The following is a 25,247-nucleotide window of genomic DNA, read 5'->3' as shown; positions in this document are numbered from 1 at the left end:
TATTTATTGTTGCCATTGCTGATGGCGCTGGTGCCGATGGCGTTTGTAGAGTCAGAGGGAGAAGACTCTCCTGACCCACCTATCTAAAAGCTGGGAATCTTATCTTCTTTATAACTCTTATGACTGTCTGACCTGATTGTTCTTATTTATCATCACTTTGCTTCCATTAGAATTATGTTCTGCAGAGAAGGGAGCCCAGGACAGTGCTGGACACATAGCAAATGTCCCTCTAAAGGTCTGTATATAAATTAATGAATGGGGGAAAGGGTGAGAGCAACAGGAAAGAGGAGGGAAATCACCTGTGTGAGCAAAGAGGGAGGGAACAGCCCATATCACCAATTTCTCATGTGAACTTCTGGGTCTGTTGGCAACCAGCACTTGTTAAAACAAAAACAAACAAACAAACAAACAAAAAGGAGCAGTGTCCTAGAGGAAGTCAGCTTAAGAAATCATAAATAATCTGATAGAGCGTGGGCAGTTCAGTAAGCATCTTTCTCCTCATGGGGATGGGGAGCAAGCACAACTTGCATCTACTAACTTGTCTTTGATCTGAGTTCACGTCAACTTCCATCCCCCAATCTTTCATGACGGTGACAATCCTGCTTTCAAATCCATTTTCCAATATCCCAGTTACTCTCCCAAATCCCACTTGCGAGTTTCAGTTGATCAAATTCATTGCAGATGCCTTCAAAGATGGTGTGTGCACAGAGATGCCTGCCATATGCTTCTGAGCATTGAGTTACTGTATGTGACACAATTATAGTAGTGATTGGCACACAGCGACAGATCTATAAATGTCCCCTGTTGTTATTATTCTTATCATTACCCATTTATTCAAAAAGGATTTATGGAGTTCCTCTTATGTGCCTGCAGATGTTCCGGGCTCAAGATATTTAATGGTAAACTGAAAAGACCAGATCTCTGACCTCGAGAAGCTTACGATGCAGTGAGGGAGGATCACAAAAGAAAGTTCAGTGTTTCACGCCAGATAGTGACTGTGCTACCTAGGTGGGTGGCTGCAGAGGCCACTCTTGCTGAGGGCGGGCCCCCATCTGCCTTGTTCTAACCCTATCACTCCAGTCTCTTGGGAAGAGGCATACATAGTAGGCATTGGGTTCTCATTGAATGGATACGTTAAGGAGAAAGTTTCTGAAAGGGGACCTCGTCTAATGTGAGCACTGCAGGATCTGGATGTAGGGTGTGTGTGCAGATGCAATGTGAGCTGTGTCGTTTGCCTACTCTGTTTATTGGCAAAGGCTGGGTTGGTGTATTTGTGGGTGGCCTCGGGGAGGAGAATGAGGTTGTGAGAGCAGGCACGTGCAGAAGTAAAATCTGTGTGGAACAGAGGTAGCACAGAAGGCAAAATCTTTAGTAGTGTGTGTTTTTTTTTTTTTTTTTTTTTTTTAGGTCAATCCTAGTTGATGTGTGGAGGGTTCTGACTGAGGTAAACCTCAGTCAGCATGTGAGGGCTTAGCTTCGGGTTTGTTGAATGACAGGGTACTGGAAGTATTTTACAAGGCTCAGTCTAGGGATGTGCACGTGTCTGTGAACTGTAAAATAATTGTGAGGTTCATTATAGATGGGTAAAAAGCACAGTCTAGGGCGCTAGATGTGAAGCAAGAATAATTCAAGTGTAGATTTGTCTGTGAGTCAATTACAGGCTTTGTGATTGTCAGCCAAGTAAGAGGGTCTCTCTCTCTGTCTCTCAACCAATTCAAGGGGTCTTTTTTGAGGGTGCAGGTTTGTGAGGCAGATTCTAGAACTGGGGACAGTTGTGAGACAGTTCTAAAATGAGAATGAGACGGATCTGGGATTATGAGTAAGCAAAGTCTAGGACTGTGAGTCTGGTAAACCTGAGTTTGTGTGTCTGTGTGTTGTTGTTGTAAATCAGAATTTGGCTTTCAGATGAACACACCTGAGCCAACCGGGTTTGTGTGCAAGAGCCGGGCAGAAAGATTTGTCTTCGGGAAGCAAACTCGGAAATCAATGTGGGTAAAACATGGTGTGTGTGCACGTGTGAGTGAGGCAAGTTCTTGAGTGTGAATCTGGGGGTTGTTGGGCGAGCGGGAAGTGTGCATGCGTGTGTGTGTGTGCGCGCGCGCGGCAAGTTGGGATTTCTACTTTCGAAGGGCAGCCGGGCCGCGCGACCCTGTGAGGCCGCGTTGGGGTCGGGTGCGCGCCGAGGGGCGGCGGGCGGGCGACAGGTCCAGTGGCGGAGCGCGCCGCTGCCCCGGCCCCTGCGCCGCGCGCTCGCTGGCTGGCTGGGGACTGGCAGGAACCGGAGCTGCACTGCCGCCTCTGGCGCGAACGCTCAGGCGCCTCCTCCCGCCCCAGTCACTGTGGCTCGGCGCACGCTGCCGGCGGCTGCCCTTTCCGCCTCTGGGGGAGCAAAGCCGCGGGCCGCTGTGCGCTGGAACCATGGCCTCGGGCCGGAGGGGCTGGGACAGCTCCCACGAGGACGATCTGCCCGTGTACCTGGCCAGGCCGGGCACTACGGACCAGGTCCCGCGGCAGAAGTACGGCGGCATGTTCTGCAACGTGGAGGGCGCCTTCGAGAGCAAGACGCTGGATTTCGATGCCCTGAGCGTGGGGCAGCGGGGCGCGAAGACTCCCCGGAGCAACCAGGGCAGCGTCCGCGGCTCGGGGAGCCGGCCGGGGGTCGAGGGGGACAGCCCGCGCCGGGGCCAAGGCCGGGAGGAGGGCAGGGAGCCCGCGCCCGCCTCGCCTGCCTCGCCCGCGCCCGCCGGGGTGGAGATCCGGAGCGCCACGGGCAAGGAGGTTTTGCAGAACCTCGGCCCCAAGGACAAGGTAGGGGGGTCCGGGGCTCTTCTTCTCCAGCCCTCGTTCCCTTGGTGACCCGGGGCGCCCCGACCCGGGCACAACTTTCTCCGGCTTACTTCGCTTGAGGACCGGGGACAGGGAGGAGGAGGAAAAGGGCATCCTCTGCTGAGCTACCGCGCGACCTCTCAGCCTGGACCCGGATTCGCGCGGGTCCCCCGTGGCAGCATCTTCGTGCGCGCGGGACCGGGGTGCGCGGGTCCCCGCCGCCTCCTTGCCGCACCCCCGGGCCAGCGGGTCTGGGTGGGTGTGTCCGCGCCGCCAGCCGCGGAGGCTTAGTGATTTCTAGCCCTTCTCTCCGTCTGAGTAACCACCAGCACGATTGTCTTGGCCCCACTCTGGCCCTCGATTAAATCTCAACTCGGGTCAGCAGGGCAGAGGGCAAACTGGCGCTGGGAAAATGGGGTCATCTCTATAGTCCCCGGATGAACGTACAGGATGGGCGGTCTCCCCTCTCCCTCTTCAGACATCAGCTCTGTCCCTGAAACTTTTGGGTGGGGAGCCACTAGACTAAACACCCTAATCTGAGTGCCTTTCTTCTGTCTTAGATCGACATTTCCCATCTGTGTTTGTAGAGTGTACGTTTATGCACGTACGTAGTTTGTTGCAAGACTGGGTACCACAGGGATCCAGCTGTCTCTGGAAGAATATCACTTATTTTTGAAAACAGGCCAGAGTTTTAAGGGTGCGCTTTAAACACGCACAAGCTGCAAATTCTCTGCGGCTCCTACATGTGCCAAAGCCAATTTCTTCTGTATGTGGATTTTTGAGAAACTCATGCCACACTGAACTGACTGGAGGTATGGCGCTGAAATCCAACTTGCTTTCATCTATTTGTTTATGTCATAGAAAATCAGAACCATAGTTCAGAACATTCAAGGGCTGGGCAGAGCCAGAGTATTCAAAGTTCAAACTGATGCCGTTGAGTTGGGAAACAATAGTAGTCAGATAGGTCACTCTTGTGTAGATAATGGCTGCAAAATCCATCCACATATATTATTGTGTAAAAACTGATACGAATAATAACCCGAAATGGAAATGTGTGCCCCAGAGCAATTACAATTAATGCTTACCCAAGTTCTAGATGTTTTTCCATTCAAATCCAGCGAGCCAATCAAAGGAAAGCTTTATCTCTGCACTGCTTGATTTTTGGAAGTTTGAAAAAACAAACAAAACTTTAATTATTGATACCACCAGGGAAAGAAAGCACTGAACTTCATGCTTTGTAAGGGTGCCATTGGGAAACAATGTCCATGTCCCTTGCAATTACTCATTTAGTCTGTGATTTTCATATCGTCCTTAGAATATGGCATTCCCCTAGGCCCTGCTCATGTCATCCTTTTAGGAAAAACTTCTGATATTTTGGAAAAGCTGTGTCTGATATCTAAACTTAAGAATGGTGTTACAGGAAGATTATTGCCTCTTTTTAGGTCTGAGCTGATAGGATTGTAATGTTCCTGTCCTGACTCTATGGGGTGGGAGAAGTGATGGAAAAGGTTGGTAACAATTGCTGTGAGTCAGTGCTGTTCCCTTTGCTGGAACACCCTGATGTAAGCCAGATAATATGCCTGGTTTGCAAGATTTAAGAATGGTAACTAGAGAAAGGGAAAATGTTCTTCCTGTAAACCCAGAAATTCTCTCGTTTTCCTTCCTTTTGCAAACCCTATACTTTCGGCTCCTAACTGAAAAATAATAATACAACTTAAGCATCAACAGGATTTCTTGTGCTACGTGGTTATTTCTAAGTTCAGGCTTGCTGTCCGCGTCATGCAGGCCATGTTATTATCTCTAATTTGGTTGAATCACACTGCTGAAAGAGTCAGCAGACCTTATCTACTTCTGTACTTGATGGCTATTTCCTTGAAGAGAGGGATTGTGTGTTTGGATTTATCACCGTGGCTAAAAGGCCTGGCACACTGGAGGTGCTCCATAAAGGTTTGTTACATTAAACCTCCTTAATTAAGACATATTTTTTGCTACATAGTTGCACAGCGATCATCTGGCCTCTACTTATTTTATTTTTTATATATTTTTTAAAATTTTCTAATTTCTTAAAGTAAACTCTGGGCCCATCATGGGGCTTGAACTGACGACCCTGAGATTGAGGATCGCATGCTCTGCTGGCTGAGTCAGCCAGGTGTCCCTTCTGGCCTCTATTTAAATACCACACTTTCAGGGAAAGTGAAACAACTTTTGGAAAATTTCACTTTAAAAATTTTAAATTAAGCCCAGATCTGCCTCCTTGTAGTTTCTATAAGCTATTCTTAGTTTTGACCTTTTAAAATACAAAAATAAAGTTTTGGTTTTTTGTTTTTTTTTAAATTCTGAAATACTTTAATGACTTGAAGCTTGTGGGTTTGTTTAGCTGTCAGAAAAGGCTGGGTATTGCCCCAGTAACAAGCAGTCCCCACATTTCAGTGGCTGAAGCAAACAACAGTTTATTTCTTGCTCCTGCTACTGATCAGCAAGGGTCAGCAGGGCAGGTCTGCTCATCATTTCCCCCGTAGGGAGCTAGACTGATAGCCTAATGGAAGTTTCAGCTTGACGTACCCATGTTGGCAAGAACATAGGGTGAGCTGCTCACAGACTCTTGAACTTCCATGCTGAAGTCGCAAAGATGACTTAGGTTCACATTTTCCTGGCCCGAGCAACTCATCAATCCGTGTCTAATCCTCTAAGACAGAGGTTAGAAATATTTGGAATATAGTTTTAATATCCTTCCTGGGTTTGGAGCGGGACTATTGGGATGGGACCTGGCTCCACCCACTCAAATTACGGGAGGCTGAGTATATAATTCGGCCACTGTGCCCAGGCGTTCTCACCCGCAAAGGTGGATAACAGTGACAACTTTGCACATAGTAAGTACTCGATACAAATTTTTTTTTTTAAAGATTTTATTTATTTATTTGACAGAGAGAAATTACAAGTACACTGAGAGGCAGGCAGAGAGAGAGAGAAGGAAGCAGGCTCCCTGCTGAGCAGAGAGCCCGATGCGGGACTCGATCCCAGGACCCTGAGATCATGACCTGAGCCGAAGGCAGCGGCTTTACCCACTGAGCCACCCAGGCGCCCCAGTACTCGATACAAATTAATTAATCTTACTCTTCGATTTTTTTTACTGCCCTGTATATGTTTGAGGGCAATTATCACATTCTCTTTAAAATTGTCTTTTTTAGCTTTAATATTTCTAGCTTCTTTAGCCTTCCTGTAATGTAAGCCTTTCACCCTTCCAATTTACTTTTAAGGTTATAATATATTTTATAAATATTCTTTCAAAAATATTTTGAACTGAACCTAGTGTTCCAGATGGCATATGGCCATGACAAAATGTATTAGGTTAGTTCATTTCTTTGATTTATAGACAACATATGCTTCTGTAGTACGAGATTACACCTAATAACTCAGTATCCATGTGCTGCTATTGTCTCCGTAGTCCGTTCTCTGTCATTCAAGTGTTCAGAAAGTTTTTCACATCAGTTGCTGTTAAGTCAGGATGTCTCCATTTTGTACAACTGAACTTAAAACCAGAAACCAAACAAACAAACCAAAAACCTTTAACCTATGGGATTTTATTTTTATTCCTTTTATAATACTTATCACCATCTTAGCACATCTTTCTGTCCTGATAATTTTGAACCTTAATTCTATGACATAGCATCCCTCTCCCCAGCTTTGGACCATCTGCAGATTGGATAATAAATACTCTTTTTGAGCACTTTATGTGTACCTGATATCTACCTATATAGACATAGATATTATCATAGAACATGGTTGTACAGATAGGGAAATTGAAACTCCTAGATACTAAGTGTTTAGCCCCAAATCACGCTGATAATAAGTGGGGAGCCAGAATTCAAACTGATTTTTCTGAGTCCAGCCTCCCTTTTTCTGAGTTCTGAGTACATGTTACTCGCATGCAGGGCAAGTTCAGAGCTTTCCACCACACCTCTAGAAAATTCCTCCATCTTGCTGCCAACCCCTTATTCAGGATACTAGAACACTTGCTCAGTCTATGAAAACAGTTGCTGCAAGATACTTTTTTCCCCAAGTTGAATGCAAAGTTTTTGTTTTTAAAAATTTTTAAAATTTATTTATGACCGAGAGAGAGAGAGAGAGTGAAAGAGGGAACAAAAGCACAGGGAAGCTGGAGAGGGAGATGCAGGCTCCCACTGAGCAGGGAGCCTGATATGGGGCTTGATCCTAGGACCCTGGGATCGTGACTTGAACCAAAGGTAGATGCTTAATGACTGAGCCACCCAGGCACCCCTGAATATAAAGTTAGTAAGACAGATTTTAAAAACATGTCTCAGTGAACTCATAATACCCTTTCAAGAGCATATCTACATATTAACTCCTACCTGAAGGAAATGAGTTTAGTTAATAAATGGATAAATTATGAAGAAGCTTCATAACAAAACTGTGTGGGAGAATAAAAGTAAAAAAAAACAAAACAGTCTCTGAGTTACACTTTGACTTGCCAAGTGCCAAGTTTGAAGTATGACTTGGGTGTTAAATTGTGATTCTGGACCCACCTGTAAACACCCTGTTAAATAATGCAGCTAGATTTTTCTTATGATAGACATTTATACTGCCCAAATCTTCCATGTTTGGCTCATACAACTTTTTGTTTATAACTTTTGACAATAAGTACATAAAAAAGCAATTTTAAATGGAAAGGAAATATTTTTCACCATTTCTTAAGATGGTTTCCAGAGGTTTTCCTGCAGCGAAGAAATTACTTACGGGAGGAGAATTATGATATATGGTCTGCCAAGAGCAAATGATACTGCGAAGACTCTGTCATCCAGTGAAAACAAAGTAATGACATTATGATTACATGGGTCTATTGATAACGCCCTTTCAGGAGTCACGGGTCTCTTCGAGTTCTCTGCTTCCCACGTGGGCCACTTTTGTGCAAGATGTTTCCTTTGTGAAGCCAGTAGGGGTTCTGGCTGTAGGAGGAGAGCATTTGAAACAAGTGAGCTGTGGTGCTTACCTTTTTATCACTTGTCCTGTGCTTTTCTGGTCCTGGAGTGCATGTGAATTTTACAAAGCTGCTCTGACCAAGGAAAATTTGCCCTTAGGCTGGGAAAAAAGGCTCTTGCTTACCTGGCCCCCAGGTCACACTCGAATCTGGGACTATATTTATTTGCCCAAACTTGGAAGTGTTTGAAACCTTGCAGAACTTTGGTTTAGTTTGACAGTAGGCATTTGAGGAACATAAAAAAAAAGTGCCTTCCAAGTAATGCTGCGATTGGCAGCGTTCCCTCAAAGTAATGGTCCATGGAGACAGGGTTTTGCTGACAGGCTCTTGTAAGTAATGTTTAAAATTGCCAGGGGACTGTCGGGAAGGCTTTTCTGTCAGTGATTCTCTTGCTGATTAATTTCCACTGGGCGTTATTCCTACAGAGAATGTTCCTGTGAGGCACGGGAGAGAGCTTACTAGGAATAGGCGGTCTGGTTGTGGGGAATGCAGGTTGTGGCTGGCAGCTCAGACCTCCATTTTTGGCAAGAGGCAGAAGTCCATTAAGGTGTGTAAGCACTTTTTAAAAACTTAAACTTCTAGGAAAATATCATGTTAAGACTTCCCAGTACTCTCTACCTGGACTTACGTGACATTCAAAAAACAGTTCTACTCCCTCAGGAAACAATGACGTGAGGCAAACAAACAATAAACAAAGCAGCAAACAAAAACTAAAGCAACGGGGTAAAGCATTAGCAGCCTCAGCTTGGAGACCCAGCCTTTCACCAGCTGTCCAACTTGGGCAAATTACCTCCTTTCTTTCTCAGCCTTGGCTTCCTTCTTCCTAAAATGAATGGGGTAGATCAGATGGTCGCCACAGCCATGGTCTATAAACTTTTGATTGTGCACCTCTATGTAAAAGTTTTTTGAACATGGTCTCTCTCTATGTATATATACACACATGGGCATGTGTATAAATTACATGCATAACTTATGTACAGTTGACCCTTGAAAAATGCAGGAGTGAGGGTGCCAACCCCCATGCAGTCAGAAAACCAGGTATACCTTTGAGTCCCCAGAACCTTAACTACTCATAGCCTACTGTTGACCAGAAGCCTTACAGATAACATTAACAGTCATTCTACATGTATTTTCTACATTACATGTATTATGTACTGCATTCTTGCAATACGGTAAACTAGAGAAAAGGAAAATGTTATTAAGAAAATTGTAAGGAAGGGGCACCTGTGTGGCTCAGTGGGTTCAAGCCTCTGCCTTTGGCTCAGGTCATGATCCCCGGTCCTGGGATCGAGCCCCGTATGGGGCTCTTTGCTGGGCAGGGAGCCTGCTTCCCCACTACCCTCTCTGCCTGCCTCTCTCCCTACTTGTGATTTCTCTCTCTTTCTGTCAAATAAATAATAAATAAATAAAAGAAAATGTAAGGAAGAGAAAATATATGTACAGTACTGCACTGTATTTATTGAAAAAAAAATCTGCATGTAAATGGAGCAGTGCAGTTCAAGACTGTGTTGTTCAACAGTCAACTGTATTCATATCTTGTGACCATTGTGCACTAAAGAGACAAATACAAAGTAAAATATTATATAGACACATATAGATCCTTGTACTTGAGTGGCTTGTCTTACCCACCCAGTTGGGTTAGTGCTTGTGAATCTCTGATCTTTAGCTCAAAGCCATTAAGAGTCAGTGGTTCTAATATTATAATCATAAAGGAGTTCATTGTCAGTTTGAGTTCTTCAGTGATACATGCTTTTTTAAAAAAAATAATATATTTGTGAGAGATGGAGGAGTGGGGGAAAAGGGGCAGAGGGAAAGAGAGAGAGAGAATCCCAAGCAGACTTCCTGCTGAGTGCAGAGCCTGATGGAGGGCTTGATCTCACAACCCCAGGATTGTGACCAGAGCCAAAATCAAGGGTCGGAAAAAGTAACTGAGCCATCCAGGCACCTTGGTATATGCTCTTTTATGAACCAGTTTCTAAGAATTCACAACTGTTGGAGGCTTGCTCTAAGGCTAGAGACGAGATGTTAGGGAGTGTTCAGTATACTCTTTTTGTACGTGGTATTGGGCCAGTGTGTAGATAGCAAGGGTCACCAAAAATATGATGAGTCCCTGGATCTCCCTTTAACCCCCATTTTTTCTCTACTTGTTTATTCAAAAAACACTTATTAAGCACCAGCTATGTAAGTGCGCAATGAAAAACTAATTTTTTAAAAAGATTTTATTTATTTTTTGGCAGGCAGAGATCATTTTAAAGATTTTATTTATTTATTTGACAGAGAGAGATCACAAGTAGGCAGAGAAGCAGGCAGAGAGAGGGGACAGGGAGAAGCAGACTCGGTGCTGAGCAGACAACCCGATTTGGGGCTCGATCCCAGGACCCCGGGATCATGACCTGAGCTGAAGGCAGAGGCTTTAACTCACTGAGCCACCCAGGCGCCCCTATTTTTTACCACTTTAATACATTTTTATCAGCTTTATTTCTGAGAGCTTTACAGGTTCAGAGGAGAAACGAGTGGAAAGTACGAAGCTTTCCCTTATTTCTCTTGCCCCCACACTTGGCGAAGTATCTTCCTTATCCGTGTCTTCCACCGGAGTGTCACATTTGTCACACTTGAGGAATCCTCACTGACATATCTTTGTCATGTAAACACGTCGTAGTTTACATGAGGGCTCACTCTTGGTGTTGTTCCTTCTGTGGAATTTGAAAAATGCGTAAGGACACCACTCACCATCACAGTATCACACACAGGATTTTCATTCTCCTGAGAGTCCTTCGTGCTGCACCTGTTCATTCCTCCCTTCCTTCTAACCCCTGGCAGCCAGTCTTTCTCTTGTCCTCACAGTTTTGCCTTTTCTAGGGTGTCATAGATTTGAAATCATACAGTATGCAGCTTTATTCACATTGGCTTCTTTTACTTAGTGACGTGCTCTCAATGTCCCTCCATGTCTTTTCATGGCTGGATAGCGCATTTCTTTTTAGCACTGAATAATAGTCCATTTTCTGGATGTACAATTTTTAAATCCATTCACCTACTGGCATCTGTTCTGTTTGCTTCTGAGTTTTGGCAGTTCTGACTAAGGCTTCTATAAACATTTGTGTGCAGCTTTTTATGTGGACATAAATTTTTAGTTCGCTCATATAAATACCAAGGAGTGCAGTTGTTGGGTGGTACGGTAAGAGAACATTTAGTTGCTTTTTTTTAGGTTTCTTTTTTTTCTTTTTTCTTTCTTTCTTTCTTTCTTTTTTTTTTTTTTTTTGAGAATATTTACTTTTATAAGAACTCTCCAAACTATCTTCCAAAGTGGCCATACCATTTTGCATTCATTCCTTCCAGCATTACATGAGAGTTTCTTCAGTGCCACATCCTTGTCAGCATTTGGTGTTATCACTGTTTTGGGTTTTGGCCGTGGCAGTAGTTGTGCAGTGGTTTCTCACTGATGCTTCAGTTTGCAATTATTTGATGACATTATGATGTGGAGCATCTTTTCATACTCTTACTTGCCCTCTGTGTATCTTCTCTGGTGAGGTGTCTGTTTAGGTCTTTGGCCCATTTTTTAATAGGGTCATTCATTTTCTTACTGTTAAGTTTTAAGAGTTTTTTGTATATATTTTGGATAACAATCCTCTACCAGGTGTGTCTCTTACAAATATTTTCTCCCGGTCTATGGCTTGTTTTCTCATTCTATTGACATTGATTTTTGTAGAACAGAGGCTTTTAATTTGAATGAAGTTCAGCTTATTCATTATTTCTTTCATGGGTTATGCCTTTGGTGTTGTAAGTCATTGCCATACCAAGGTCATCTGCGTTTTCTTCTACTTTATCCTCTAGGAGTGTTTATAGTTTTGCATTTTATATTTGGGTGTGTGATCCATTTTGAGTTAATTTTTGGAAGGATTTAAAGTCCAGCACTATTTGTTGAAAAAGACTACCTTTGCTCCATTCTGTTGCTTTTGCTCCATTGTCAAAGATCAGTTGACTTTATTTATATGACTCTATTTCTAGCTTCTCTATTCTGATTCAATAATCTATGTGTGCATTCTTTTGCCAGTACCAAATTGTTTATTTTTAATTTTGTTATTTAAATGGGCTCCCTGTCCAATGTAGGGCTCAAAGTCACGACCCCAAGATCAAGAGTCTTGTGCTTTTCTTTTCTTTTTAAAAAATATTTTATTTATTTATTTATTTAGCGTGCACAGGAGTGGGGACGGGGAGAGGGAGAGAATCTTGAGCTGATTTGTGCTGAACATGAAACAGGACCTGGGTCCTTCTCTTACCACCCTGAGATCATGATCTGAGCCGAAATCAAGAGTCAGATCCTTAAGGGATGAAGCTACCCAGGTGCCCTGAGTTACAGACTCTTCTGACTGAACTGGCCAGGCACGCCTAATACCACATTGTCTTGTTTAATGTAGCTTCAGAGCAAGTCTTAAAGTTGAGTGATGTCAGTTCTTTCAAGTTTATCATCAACTATGATATTAGTTATAGGTTTTGTTGTTGTTGTTTAAGATTTATTTATATATTTTAAAGAGAGGGCATGTAGGGCATGGAGCCCTACATGGGGCTTGATTCCATGACCTTGAGATCATGACCTGAGCTGAAACCAGAAGTTTGAGGCTTAACTGATTGTGCCACTTAGGTACCTCTAGCTATAGGATTTTAATTGGTGTTGAGGATGTCCTCATCTGTGACTGGTTTGCTAAGAATTTTTGTCATGCATTGGTGCCAAATTTTGTCAAATTCTTCTTCTGCATCTGTTGATTTTGTTCATGGTATTTTTCTTTAGCTTCTTGATGTGATAGGTTACATGAATTTTCCAGTATTGAACCAGCCTTGCATACCTTGGATAAATCCCACTTGGTCATGGTGTATAGTTCTTTATATACATTATTGAATTTGATTTGCTAATATTTTGTTAAGAAATTTTACATCTGTGTTCATGAGAGATATTGGTCTCCTTTTCTTGTAATGTCTGTCTGGTTTTTGTATTAAAGTAATGGTATCTTTCTAGGATGAATTAAGTATTCCCTTTGCTTCTGTCTTCTGGAAGAGATTATAGAGAGTTGGCTTAATTTATTTTCCCAAAGTTTGGTAGAGTTCACTAGTGAACCATCTGGGTCGAGTGCTGTTTAGGAAGGTTTTAAATTATTGTTTCAATTTTAAAAAATAGATATAGACCTATTCATATTGTTTATTTCTCCTTGTGTGAGTTTTACTAGATTGTATCTTTCAAGGAAATAGTTCATTTTGTTTAGATTATCAAATTTGTGGGCATAGAGTTTTTCATAATATTCTTTGTTATCCTTCTAATGTCAGTGGGATTTGCAGTAATGGCCCCACTTTCATTTCTTATAGTTTGGGCCTTCTCTTTTTTTCTTAGTTATTCTGGCTAGATGCTTATCAGTTTTATTGATCTTTTTAAAGAAGCAGTTTTGGTTTAATTTCCTTTATTGATTTCTTGTTTTTAGTTTTATTGATTTATGTTCTAATTTTTACTCTTTCTCTTCTCCTAACTTTGGATTTACTTTGTCTTCTTTTTCTAGTTTCCTAAGATGGAAGCTTAGATTATTGATTTTAAGTATTTTAAAAAATATATTCATTTAATGTTATAAATTTTCTTCTAACCACTGCTTTAATTGCATCCTACAAATTTTGTTACACTATATTTCACTTTAATTTAGCTCAAAAATATTTCAACATTTCTTTTGAGATTTCTTTAATGACCCATGTGTTATTTGAAAGGTGTTGTTTAATGAAGTATTTTGTGATTTTCCTGTGATCTTTTTGTTACTGTTTTTTGGTTTAATTCTGCTGTGGTATGAGAACAGACATTATATGATTTCTCTTCTTTTATAACTTTTATAGTGTGTTTTATAGCTCAGATTGTGGTCTATCCTGGTGAATGTACTATGTGAGCTTGAGAAGAACGTGTGTTCTTTTATTGTTAGATGAGGTAGTCTGCAGGTATCAATTATATCTAGCTAATTGATAGTGCTGTTGAGTTCAACTATGCCTTTATTGATTTTCTGTCTGTTGGATCTGTCCCGTTTTCCATAGAGAAAGGTGTTAAAGTCTCCAAGTATGCTAGTGGAGTCATCTGTTTGTCCTTGCAGTTCCATTAGTTCTTCCTCATATACTTTGATACCCCTTTTGTAAGCATATACATGTTAAGAATTATTATGTCCTCTTGGAGAGCTTACCCTTTATAATTATACCTGATAGCTTTTCTACTTTGAAGTCTGCTCTATCAGAAATTAATATAGCTCTTCCTGCTTTCTTTTGATTAGTGTTAGCATAGTATGTTTTTCCTCTACCCATTTACTTTTGGCTCATGTGTGTTCTTGTATTTTACCTATCTATCTATCTATCTATCTACCTACATAACATTTTATTTATTTATTTGAGGAAGAGATCATGAGTGGTGGGGAGGGGCAGAGGGAGAAGCAGACTCCCCATTGAGCAGGGAGCCCTACTAGGGCTCAGTCCCAGGGCTCTGAGATCATGACCTGAGCTGAAACCAAGAGTCTGATACCTAACCGACTGAACCACCCAGGTACCTCATGGGGTTGTGTTTTTGTTTCACTCTGACAATCTCTGTATTCTAATTTGTGCATGTAGACTGTTGACGTTCAAAGTGAGTATTGATACTGTGGAATTGTATTTACTGTATTTGCTTGGATTTTCTACTTGTTCCTTTCCCTTGCTCTTTTTTGGTCCTCCATTCTTTTCCTGCGCTTTGTGGTTTTAAATGAGCATTTTATTTTATTTTATTTTTTTTTTTTTTTTTTTTTTAAAGATTTTATTTATTTATTTGACAGAGAGAAATCACAAGTAGATGGAGAGGCAGGCAGAGAGAGAGAGAGGGAAGCAGGCTCCCTGCTAAGCAGAGAGCCCGATGCGGGACTCGATCCCAGGACCCTGAGATCATGACCTGAGCCGAAGGCAGCGGCTTAACCCACTGAGCCACCCAGGCGCCCCTAAATGAGCATTTTATATGATTCTTTATTTCCTCCTTTTTTAGCATATCAGTTATACTTTTTTACTTTTACTAGTGGTTGTCCTAGAGTTCACAATATGCACTGATGACTAATTCAAGTACAAGTGCTGTATAATAACAAAATATTCCCAATTCTTCCCTGCCCTGTCTCTTGTCCTATTGTTGTTATTCACTTATACATAAGCGTGTATAAACATATATAACTGAATGCAGTATTGCTATTATTTGGAACAAACTGTTACATGTTAGATCAATTAAGAATAAGAAAAATTGAAGTTTTTATATTATCTTTACTTTTCACTTCTCCAGTGCTTTTTCTTTTCTTTTCTTTCTTTCTTTCTTTTTTTTTAATATAGATTCAAGCCTCTGATTCATTTTTTCTTCTCTCTGAAGAACTTCTTTTAATATTTCTTGGAAGGCAGATGTACTGCCAACAAATTCCCTCAAGTTTTATTTGTCTGAGAAAGTCTTTATTTCTCCTTCCCTTTTTAAAAATTACATTTGACATACAATGTTGCATCAGTTTCAAGGGTACAACAAAGGGATTCCATAAGACCATATGTTATGCTGTGCTCACCGGAAGTATAGCTCCCATGTGTCAGTATGCAGCACTGTTACAATACCACTGACTATATTCTCTGTGCTGTGCCTTTCATTCCCATGATTTATTCATTCCATAACTGGAAGCCTGAATCTTCCACTCCCCCTCCTCCATTTTGCCCCTTCTCTGACCCTCTTCTTCTCTGGCAACCGTCCATTTTTTTCTCTGTGTTTATGGATATTTCTCTGCTTTCAGTTTGTGTGTTTGTTTGTTTTTGAGATTCCACATGTGAGTGAAATCATATGGCATTTGTTTTTCTCTTTCTGACTTATTTCACTTAGCATTCATTATATCTTCTAGGGCCATCCATGTTAATGCAAATGGAAAGATCTCATCCTTTTTTGTGGCTAAATAATATTCTGTATATTTATCACATCTTTATTCATTTGCCTATGGATGGACAGGGGTTGTTTCCATATCTTGGCTATTGTAAATTAGAGCGCTGCAATAAACATAGGGGTGCATGTATTTTTTCAAATTAGTGTTCTTGTTTTCTTTGGATAAATATGCAGGAGTGGAATTACTGGATCATCTGGCATTTCTATCTTTAATTTTTGAGGAACTTCTATGTTATCTTCCAGCACGTTTTTCCAGCCATTGTCAGTGGCAGCACCAATTTACATTCCCACCAACAGTGTATGAAGATTCTTTTTTTTTTTTTCATATCCTCACCAATGCTTGTTCTTTTTTTTTTTTTTTTAATTTTTATTTATTTATTTGTCAGAGAGAGAGAGAGAGAGAGAGGCAGGCAGAGGGAAAAACAGGCTCCCTGCTGAGCAAGGAGCCCAAGTGGGACTCGATCCCAGGACCCCAGGATCATGACCTGAGCAGAAGGCATACACTGATCTGACTGGGCCACCCAGGCACCCCACTTGTTCTTTCTTTTCAATTCTAGCCATCCTGACAGGTATAAGTGATGTCTCACTGTGGTTTTGATTTGCATTTCCTGGATGATTAGTGATGTTGAGTGTCTTTTCATGTGTTCTCTTTCACTTTTGAAAGATATTTTGCAAGATCAGAATTGTAGGTTTTTTTTTTTCCCCTCTGAACACTTTAAATATTTTAGTCTACTCTTCTCTTGCTTGTATGGATTCTGAGAAGAAATCAGAGTAACTTTTATCTTTGCCTTATTATAGGTAAGGTGTTTATTTTTTTTCCTTTTGTCATCTCTCAAGATTCTGTCTTTATCTCTGATTATCTGAAATATGAATAGGGTAAGTCAGCTATAGTTTTTTTTCAGGAGTGTACTTGATGTTCCTTGAGCTTGACATTCCTTGAGCTTCTGTGATATGTTGTTGACATTAATTTAGGGGAAATTCTCAGTCATTATTGCTTTGAATATTGCTTCTCTTTTCTTTTCTCCTTCTGATATTACTAGTATATATGTTACACTTTTTGTAGTTGTCCTGCAGTTCTTTGGTATTGTGTTCCATTTTTTTTCTGTCTTTTTTTCTTTTTTGCTCAATTTCAGATGTTTCTATTATATCTTCTAATTCAGAGATTCCTTCTTCAGCTGTGTCTAATGAGCCCATCAAAGGCATTTTTCATTTCTATTACAATGTTTTTGATTTCTATTTTTTTCTATTCTTTGTTAGAATTCCCATCTCTCTGCTTATATTGTCTTTTTTTTTTTTAAGATTTTATTTATTTATTTGACAGACAGAGATCACAAGTAGGCAGAGAGGCAGGAAGAGAAAGAAGGGGAAGCAGGATCCCTGCTGAGCAGAGACACCCCCCCCCCCCCCGCCCCATGTGGGGCTTGATCTCAGGACCCTGGGATCACGACCTGAGCTGAAGGCAGAGGCTTTAACCCACTCAGTCACCCAGGCACCCCATTATCTATCTATTCTTGAGTATCATGTCCTTTTTCTATTGAAGCAAATTAATCAATTTTTTTCTAAATCCCTCCTCTGGTAATTCCAACATTCTTGCCATATCTGATTCTGGTTTTGATGTTTGTTTGTTCTCTTAAACCTGTGTTTTTCCCCTTTTAGTATCCACTGTCATATTTTCTTGAAAGGTGGATACAATGAAATGGGTAACAGTAACTCCAGTAAATAAATCTTTACTAATGTAGTGGTAAAGTGTGGATCAGAGGGGAAGCACTCTGTAGTCTTATGGTTAGATCTCAGTCTTTTGGCGTGCCTATGCCCTTGGACTGTGAGCTTCATCTTGCTTCTCATTTCTTCTGCCACCCCTTAGATGGGAAAAGATGACTGGATGGGAATGGAGATGTGTATTTCCTTTCCCCTATTTGGAAGGATTAATGGAGCTGGAGTTAGATATTTTCCTTCTCTCATGTGGAAGGCCAGAGATGTGGTGTTGAGTATTTTCCCCTTTCCCTCAGGTAGCGTATTAAACTCTGATAGCAAATTAGGCTCTGGTAAAATAGATTTTCCTAGAGTCAGGCCTTGTTAAGAACAAAGGAATATTCTGGTTTATTTAAAAAATAGTTCCTTCACCCCTCTCATTCCAGAAGTGGGAGGGGATCTTTCTCTTGTAGTCACTCTGAGGACCTCAGGGAGCTCTTGGAAGTAACAGTCATAAAACTGGGAAGGCCTCCCATAACTGGGTCTCCCTGGAGTTTTGAACTCTTTTGAGATTGTCCACACTGAGCCTCCATCCATTCTTCCATCACAGTTCAGGTTTTCCTACCCTGGCACTGGCTTCTGTGGAATTGTTTGCTTGTGGACTAAATCTCAGGTAAGTTATTACTATATTTGCCTCTCTGTCTCTCCAGTTCTGAGGACAGTGGTTTTCCATGTAATTTTACCTTCTTGCTGAATTTAAGGGGAATTGCTGATTTGTCAGTTTTGCTCAGCTTTTTACTTGTTGTTAGAATGGAGTGGCAACTTCTTAGCTTCTCTCATTCTGAACTGAAAACACTAAACTTATTTTTTTTTTTAACTTTTTTGGCATCTTTACAAAGCATCAAAGATTTTCCAAAATATAATTTACAATGGCTATGTAGTACTCTGTTGTGTGGTATCACATATTTAATCACTAATTTCCTTTTTAAAAATTTTTATTTTTTTAAGTAATTTTTACACCTAACATGGGTCTCGAACCCAAAACCCTGAGATCAAGAGCTGCACACTCTACCAGCCAGAAATCCTGAATTACTAGTTTCTTTTAATTGGACGTGGATATTTTAAGAGAATCTTTTTTTTTTTTTTTAAAGATTTTATTTATTTGTCAGAGAGAGAGAGGGAGCGAGAGCGAGCACAGGCAGACAGAGTGGCAGGCAGAGACAGAGGGAGAAACAGGCTCCCTGCCGAGCAAGGAGCCCGACGTGGGACTTGATCCCAGGACGCTGGGATCATGACCTGAGCCAAAGGCAGCTGCTTAACCAACTGAGCCACCCAGGCGTCCCAGACGTGGATATTTTAGTTTTCTTTTCTTTCTTTTTTTTTTTTTTTTTAAGATTTTATTTATTTATTTGACAGACAGAGATTACAAGTAGGCAGAGAGGCAGGCAGAGAGAGAGGAGGAAGCAGGCTCCCCGCTGAGCAGAGAGCCCGATATGGGGCTCTATTCGAGGACCCTGGGATCATGACCCGAGCTGAAGGCAGAGGCTTAATCCACTGAGCCACCCAGGTGCCCTGATATTTTAGTTTTCAATTTTGGTTTCACTTTTACTTCTCTTCTTCTGCTATTATAAATAAGAGGGCGATAGACCTTTTTCTCGCCAAATCTTTGTGTATGTTCATTTCTTTATCATTTGTCAGCGAAAACTTCCTAGAAATGGTGGCATGTGGTGTGATCATTTTCCTGCTGGAGGATTACTGAGCATGAGGTGGTCGCTTGCCATGTGGACTTCAAGGGCAGAACTCTGGGTAAACCAGGGAACACTTCTGTGTAAATTTTGTATAAGAGGGAGGAGAGCAACCAGGGCCATATTGCTCAACAGAGATGGGATTAAGACACCACAAGAGCCAGGCAAGTGGGGACAAACTAAAAGACATGGGAAGAAGACGATTATAAATCTTAGCTGGAGATAAAAATGTAGAAAGAGAAAAGTGTCTTCTCTTTCTTTACCAAAGTACTTCTCCCCATAATCTACTGGAATTTTACTTGTCCTTGGCTTTTGGGGTGCAGATGAGAGGTTCATGGTGTGTTCTAACGACTAGCTCCATTTACAGAGTACTTATTTTTGCAAGGCATTGCTATCTCCAGTCCTTACAGTCATTCTACAAAATAGGTATTAATAACTACACATTCTGGAAAAGAAACCGGATCTTGGAGAGCTGCCTTGACTTCCTGCAATCCTACAACAGGAAATAGACAAAGCCCAGAATTTAGCCTAAGGACTCTCTGATTGTTTTTTTAATATACCATTTTGCTGTTCTTTTATACGGTGACAGCTAAGCATTAGTACTGAATGGGGTCTAGCGCTAGAACTGGCTTGATTAAGAGTATTATTATCCAATATAAAATGTCTACTAGGGAAACTTTGGAGAGTGAGTGGTTGGGACTTGCAGAATCGAAATCAGGAACCTGAATTTGATCAAGTCCAAAAGGTGAACATAGTAACTGCAGCAGAAGACATTAGAAGCCATGAGGCCTAGAGGGAAGCCAGGAGATAGGAGCAAGAGAAGGAAGAAGTGGAGAGGCTCAGGCAGTTTCATGATATGCCCCAAGTGCCTAATGACAATTTTTTGTGGATGCTGTGGCTTGCTAGCAGGTTGACCTGATTTAAAGCCATCTTTATCTGCTAAGGGCAGATCATATTCAAAGAATGGTCGCAGACAAGGCTCAAATCGAGGTCTACAGGAGGCCTGGGCTCACACACCACTTTTCTAGACAGACTCCACTGAAGACAGAATTATTTGGTTTATTTCCAAGAAGTAGCTTATGTCCAAAAGAAAAGATGCAGTGGTTATATTGAATTGGAGGTGAGATGCGGAGGGACTGTTTTGTTCTTACTAACATCTTCACATCCTATCACTTGGATAGAAATAAATAAAATCACTGAATTGAGAAGTTGGGGGATAAATGGATGCTAAATGAGAAGGAAAAAAACCCACAATTGATGAATAACAGTATCTCTCAATTGGTAGGTAGGGAAAACATTTCCAGAGATATAGTTTTCTTCTCACACCAAGCAAGAGTCAGGAAACCATCTAATGGTACACTTCGGGAACGTTTTAGTGAGGCTATAGAGTGGGGAGCAGGGAGTTTGAATGGGTGTTGGGGATTTGAAAGGAAGCCAGTATCTGGCAATACATGCTGTCAGCTAAGAGTTTGTAAATAAAGGATGAGATATCCCTTAATTGTCTACAACAGGAGTCTATAAGGGTCCAATAATAAATATCTTAGGCTTTATGGGCTATAAGATGTCTACCACAACTACCAAAGTCTGTATGACAAAGCCATTCATAGACAATATGTGAATGAATGGGTGTGACTGTGTGCCAATAAAACTTTATTTACAGAAGTCAGGTGGTGGGCTGGATTTGCCCCAAGGACAATTGTTTGCCAGCTCCTGGTCTTGAATATAAGAGGGGCTCAGGGGTGTGTGGGATGTGTGTGTGTATGTGTGCTTCTTTGTGAGTGTGTGATGATGTGTGTATGTGCATTGGAGTGGCAGAGGAGGACCCTGCAACTTAAGTTTTGTTTTGTTTTCTTTTTTTTTTCTTTCTTGTTAGAGAAGAGGGGGGAGGGGAAGAGGGAGACGGAGAGAGAATCTGAGGTAGACTCTACACTGAGTGCAAAGCCCATCACCACCAGTCTCACAACCCTGAGACCATGATCTGAGTGGAAATAAAGAGTCAGAGCCTTAACCCACTGAGCCCCCCAGGTGCCCCTCAGCAACTTTTCTTTTCTTTTCTTATTTGTTAAAAAATATTTTATTTATTTATTTGAGAGAGAAACAGTGAGAGAAAGCATGAGAGGGGAGTTCAGAGGACGAAGCAGACTCCCCTTAGAGCTGGGAGCCTGATGTGGGACTTGATCCCGGGACTCCGGGATCATGACCTGAGATGAAGGCAGTTGCTTAACCAACTGAGCCACCCAGGTGCCCCCCTCAGCAACTTTTCTATATGAAAATATTCAGAAACTTGAAGTAGATATGATAACTAGAGCAAACAATTAAAAGGCTCAGAAACACCTGTCCTTCTTTCAGGATGTCTGAGATTGAAGGAGGAAATTAAAAATAAATGAAGAGGAAAACATTGCAAGATATTTTATAGAATGCAAATTTATGAAACTGAGGCAAGGTTCTATAAAGAACAAAGACAGGGGAAAGGGAGTGGTTGCAGGGGATAACCTGGAAATGACAGCGAGAAAGAAACAAATACCGGAAGTCCGAACGATTAGGAAGAAGGAGGTCAGGCAGAAAGTAAAGTTTTGATGCTGTTCTAGAAAAAGGAGAGGTGTGAAGGCAGCCAGCAGCTTGGAGCTGCAAAGAGGAGAGGAAGTGGTAGAAAATAGGTTCTCTTGGAGTTGTTAATAGAACGTGACATTGTTAAGTGAACGGGGAGAATGCTAGGCTTGCTCACATGCAAGACATGTCAACAGATTAAAAATGGGGAGTTGTGAGAGCTGCAATAATATCTTTATACGTGTGTGCTTAGGAGTTTTCAGAGAAAGGGTGTACTTGGGAGGGTGTGTACTGCCTTCTGGAATATGTATGCTCACCGCTCAGGAAACGTGACTTGCGGTCAGGAATTCAGCGGGGACTGGCTCCCTTCAGGGCTTGCAGTGAGAGTTGGTGGCTCTCCATTTGAATGTTCATTCATTTCGCTATTGCTACATCCATTCATGGACCCAACAGTAAACACCAACAGGTGCTTACTGAGAGTCCATTGTTGGCCTTTTCAGGGTCACCAGCGATCAGGAATCTGTCAGGTGCTCGAAGAAGTTTGCCGTGGAGGTGATGGCAACTTCAGGATGAACACACAGAAGAAAGGCTTCGGGACTCCCTCCTGCCAGGGGAGGGAGAACGAAGGAAATAGATATTCACTGAAAAGATTTCTCCATCACAAGGCAGATTCATCCTATTAGAAGGTAGTCTCAGAGCTAGGAGCAGTTTTCAAAGATCATTTTCCCCTTTCACTTTATAAATAGGAACACTGAGACCCCCAAGATGGGAATAAGGATGAAAAATAAAAAATTTTGAGTGCTTTTTGTATTCCAGGCATTGTTACTTTAAATTGTGGTAAAATATACACAAAAGTTACCATTTTAACCACTTTTGTTTATTTATTTATTTATTTTTACAGATTTTTATTTATTTGACTGACAGAGATCACAAGTGGGCAGAGAGGCAGTCAGGCAGAGAGAGAGAGAGAGAGAGAGAGGAGGAAGCAGGCTCCCTGCTGAGCAGAGAGCCCGATGCGGGGCTCGATCCCAGGACCCTGAGATCATGACCTGAGCCGAAGGCAGAGGCTTTAACCCACTGAGCCATCCAGGTGCCCCATCCATTTTAACCACTTTTAATTTAATTTTTAAAAATTGAGGTATGGTGGTTGACCTTCTTTCATTCGGGTGTAGTTGACATTAACCATTTTAAACTATAATTCCATTTACGGTGTTTTACAGTCATCACCACTATCTTGTTCCAGAACTTTTCCATGATCCCAAAAGGAAACTCTGTACCCGTTAGCAGTCACTCCCCATTTCTTCCTCCCTCCAGTCCCTGGCAACCGCTAATCTGTTTTCTGTCTCTATAGATTTGCCTGTTCTGGACATTCCATATAAGTGGAATCATACAATATGTGGCCTTCTTTTGTCTGGCTTCTTTCACTGAGTGTAATGTTTTCAAGGTTCATCATGTTGTAGCGTGCATTGATATTTTATTCTTTTTTTATGGCTGGATAATGTTCCATTGTATGGATATGCCACTTTTTATTTTCCAAGTCCCTTCTGAATAGTTTTTTTTTTTAATTTAATGGACTTTATTTTTTGTGCAGTTTCAGTTTACAGAGAAAATGAACAGGAAGCAAAGATTTCCAGTATACTTCCTTACCCTCACCCTCCGATTTCCTCTATTATTGACAGCTTGCAATACTGTGGTATTTTGTTACAATTGATGGGCCAGTGTTGATAATTTTTTTAGTAAGTCCACAGTTTATATTATGGTTCAGTCTTGGTTTTGCATATTCTTTGGGTTTTGACAAAAAGTAGCGTAACATGTATCCACCATTATAGTATCATACAGAACGGTTTCACTGCCATAGTGGAATAAGATTTAAAAAAAATTATTCTGGAAGTATAGTTTGGAAGTATAGTTGATATACAGTGTTATATTAGTTTGAGGTATGCTATATACCACATTTTGTTTTTCCATTCATCAACTCACGGACATTTCAGTTGTTTCTACTTTGGGCTCTTGTGAATACTGCTGTGCCAGGCATTTTTTTAAAACCCCTTTACATGTATTAATTTAGTCTGTTCTCAAAAACCCTTGAAGGGAGATCTGTAATTACATTCATTTTATAGATAAGAAAAGACAGATTAGGTCATTTTTCCAAGTTACACAGTTCATTTGAGGAGGTTGAGGGGGAGCTAAGCCCCAGATGTCCTGTTTCCCAGCCTGGTGCCCCTTCCACTCTCCCCACTAGCTCAGCTTTAAGGGCAGGACGTGCCCCTCACTCTGACTGCTCTTGCTCAGTGTCCACCACGGTCCACGTGCCCAGTGTATTTGGTATAAATTTGGTGACTTGAACCCCTCTGCTAAAAAATGCATAGGAAACAAAAGGAAAACTAGGAGTTATTTATAAGAAGTTTTTTATGTTATATTCATAAGAAGTTATTTATAAGAAGCAAATAATTTATGGGCTGTTCAAATGGCAGAGTACTACAGAGCCATGAAAAAGGGTGCTGCTGAAGAATAATAGTGAGAGAACATGTACCTGGTTTATTTAGTCCCTCCTCCTTCCCAAGGCCCTGGGCCGGAAGACTGAGGTGTAGACAGCTCTCCTAATCCATGGGAGCTCGGACAGCTTGCAGAGCTGAAATCCCTTCTAAAATGCCACACTACACACTCAGCCACAATGAAAATTACATGGACGTTTAACAGAAGCTTAGCAGCAGTGTTATTTCTGAGCAGGGAGATCATACCTGGTGTTTTCTTCTATTCCTTCAGCCACATTTTCCATCCTTTCTGCAATGACGTAGCATTGCTTCGGAAGTTGAGTAAAAGCATTAATTTTCTCTCACAGAGAAGGGAAGCCTGTTCACATTAACCTCGAAACGTTGTGGACTTAGAAAAAAAAATAAAAGAGCGAAAGATTCAACCTGTCATGGAAGACAATGGACAGAAAATTCGGGCCCCAGTGAAAGTAAGGAGCTGTGGTGGGGAGAGATCCTACATGGTGTAGAGTTCTGTGGCTACTTTCTTCTTTATCACCTCCACATGTGGGAACTCTGAATGGCTGCTGACCCCTCCTTTCCCCTAAATAAGCAATTCTGGACAAAGTTCTTGTGATGAATTGGGGGAGAGTGGTGAACAACCTCATCTTGGGCGGTGGCAGCCTGGTTGGCATGACATGGCGGAGGTTGGCAGCGTTCAGGTACTCAAGTTAGGCTCCTCCATTCTCACACCCCTCCCCAAAGTGTTCCCTTGTTCTCACTGCCTGATATCACCAGGGAGCACTTGCTGGGGGCCTGACTTTTATCTTCTGGGTTGTCCCTAGGAGGGATTGGAGAGAGAACCCTTCCTCGTATTGTTCATGCAAGAACAATATTTGTGTGTTATCGTTTGCTACTGTTGATAGGAATGTTACAAAAGTCATTGTCTCTGAGGGCCTAGTTTGTTGAGATTTAATTCCACATTTCCCCTCTCACATCAAGTCTCCTCATTCAGTCAGCACTGGTGCGGCTTC

The 25,247-nt window shown here is 41.5% G+C and overlaps 1 protein-coding gene across 1 annotated transcript in view; it reads left to right on the top strand.

Moving 5' to 3' along the window:
- Positions 1 to 2,285: 2,285 nt before the first annotated feature.
- The window catches only part of DPYSL3 (dihydropyrimidinase like 3), a 108,730-nt gene continuing 85,768 nt past the window's right edge, over positions 2,286 to 25,247 (top strand). Inside the window, exon 1 of the mRNA XM_059174977.1 lies at positions 2,286 to 2,808. Within this exon, the coding sequence (XP_059030960.1) occupies positions 2,419 to 2,808 (390 nt within the window). The 5' untranslated portion in view covers positions 2,286 to 2,418. The remainder of the gene's footprint in view (positions 2,809 to 25,247) is intronic.

Source organism: Mustela lutreola, chromosome 5 (genome assembly GCF_030435805.1).
Source record: "Mustela lutreola isolate mMusLut2 chromosome 5, mMusLut2.pri, whole genome shotgun sequence".
Classification (NCBI taxonomy): Eukaryota; Metazoa; Chordata; class Mammalia; order Carnivora; family Mustelidae; genus Mustela; species Mustela lutreola.
Note: the sequence above shows the minus strand (reverse complement) of the source record. Positions and strands in the feature narration are given on the sequence as shown.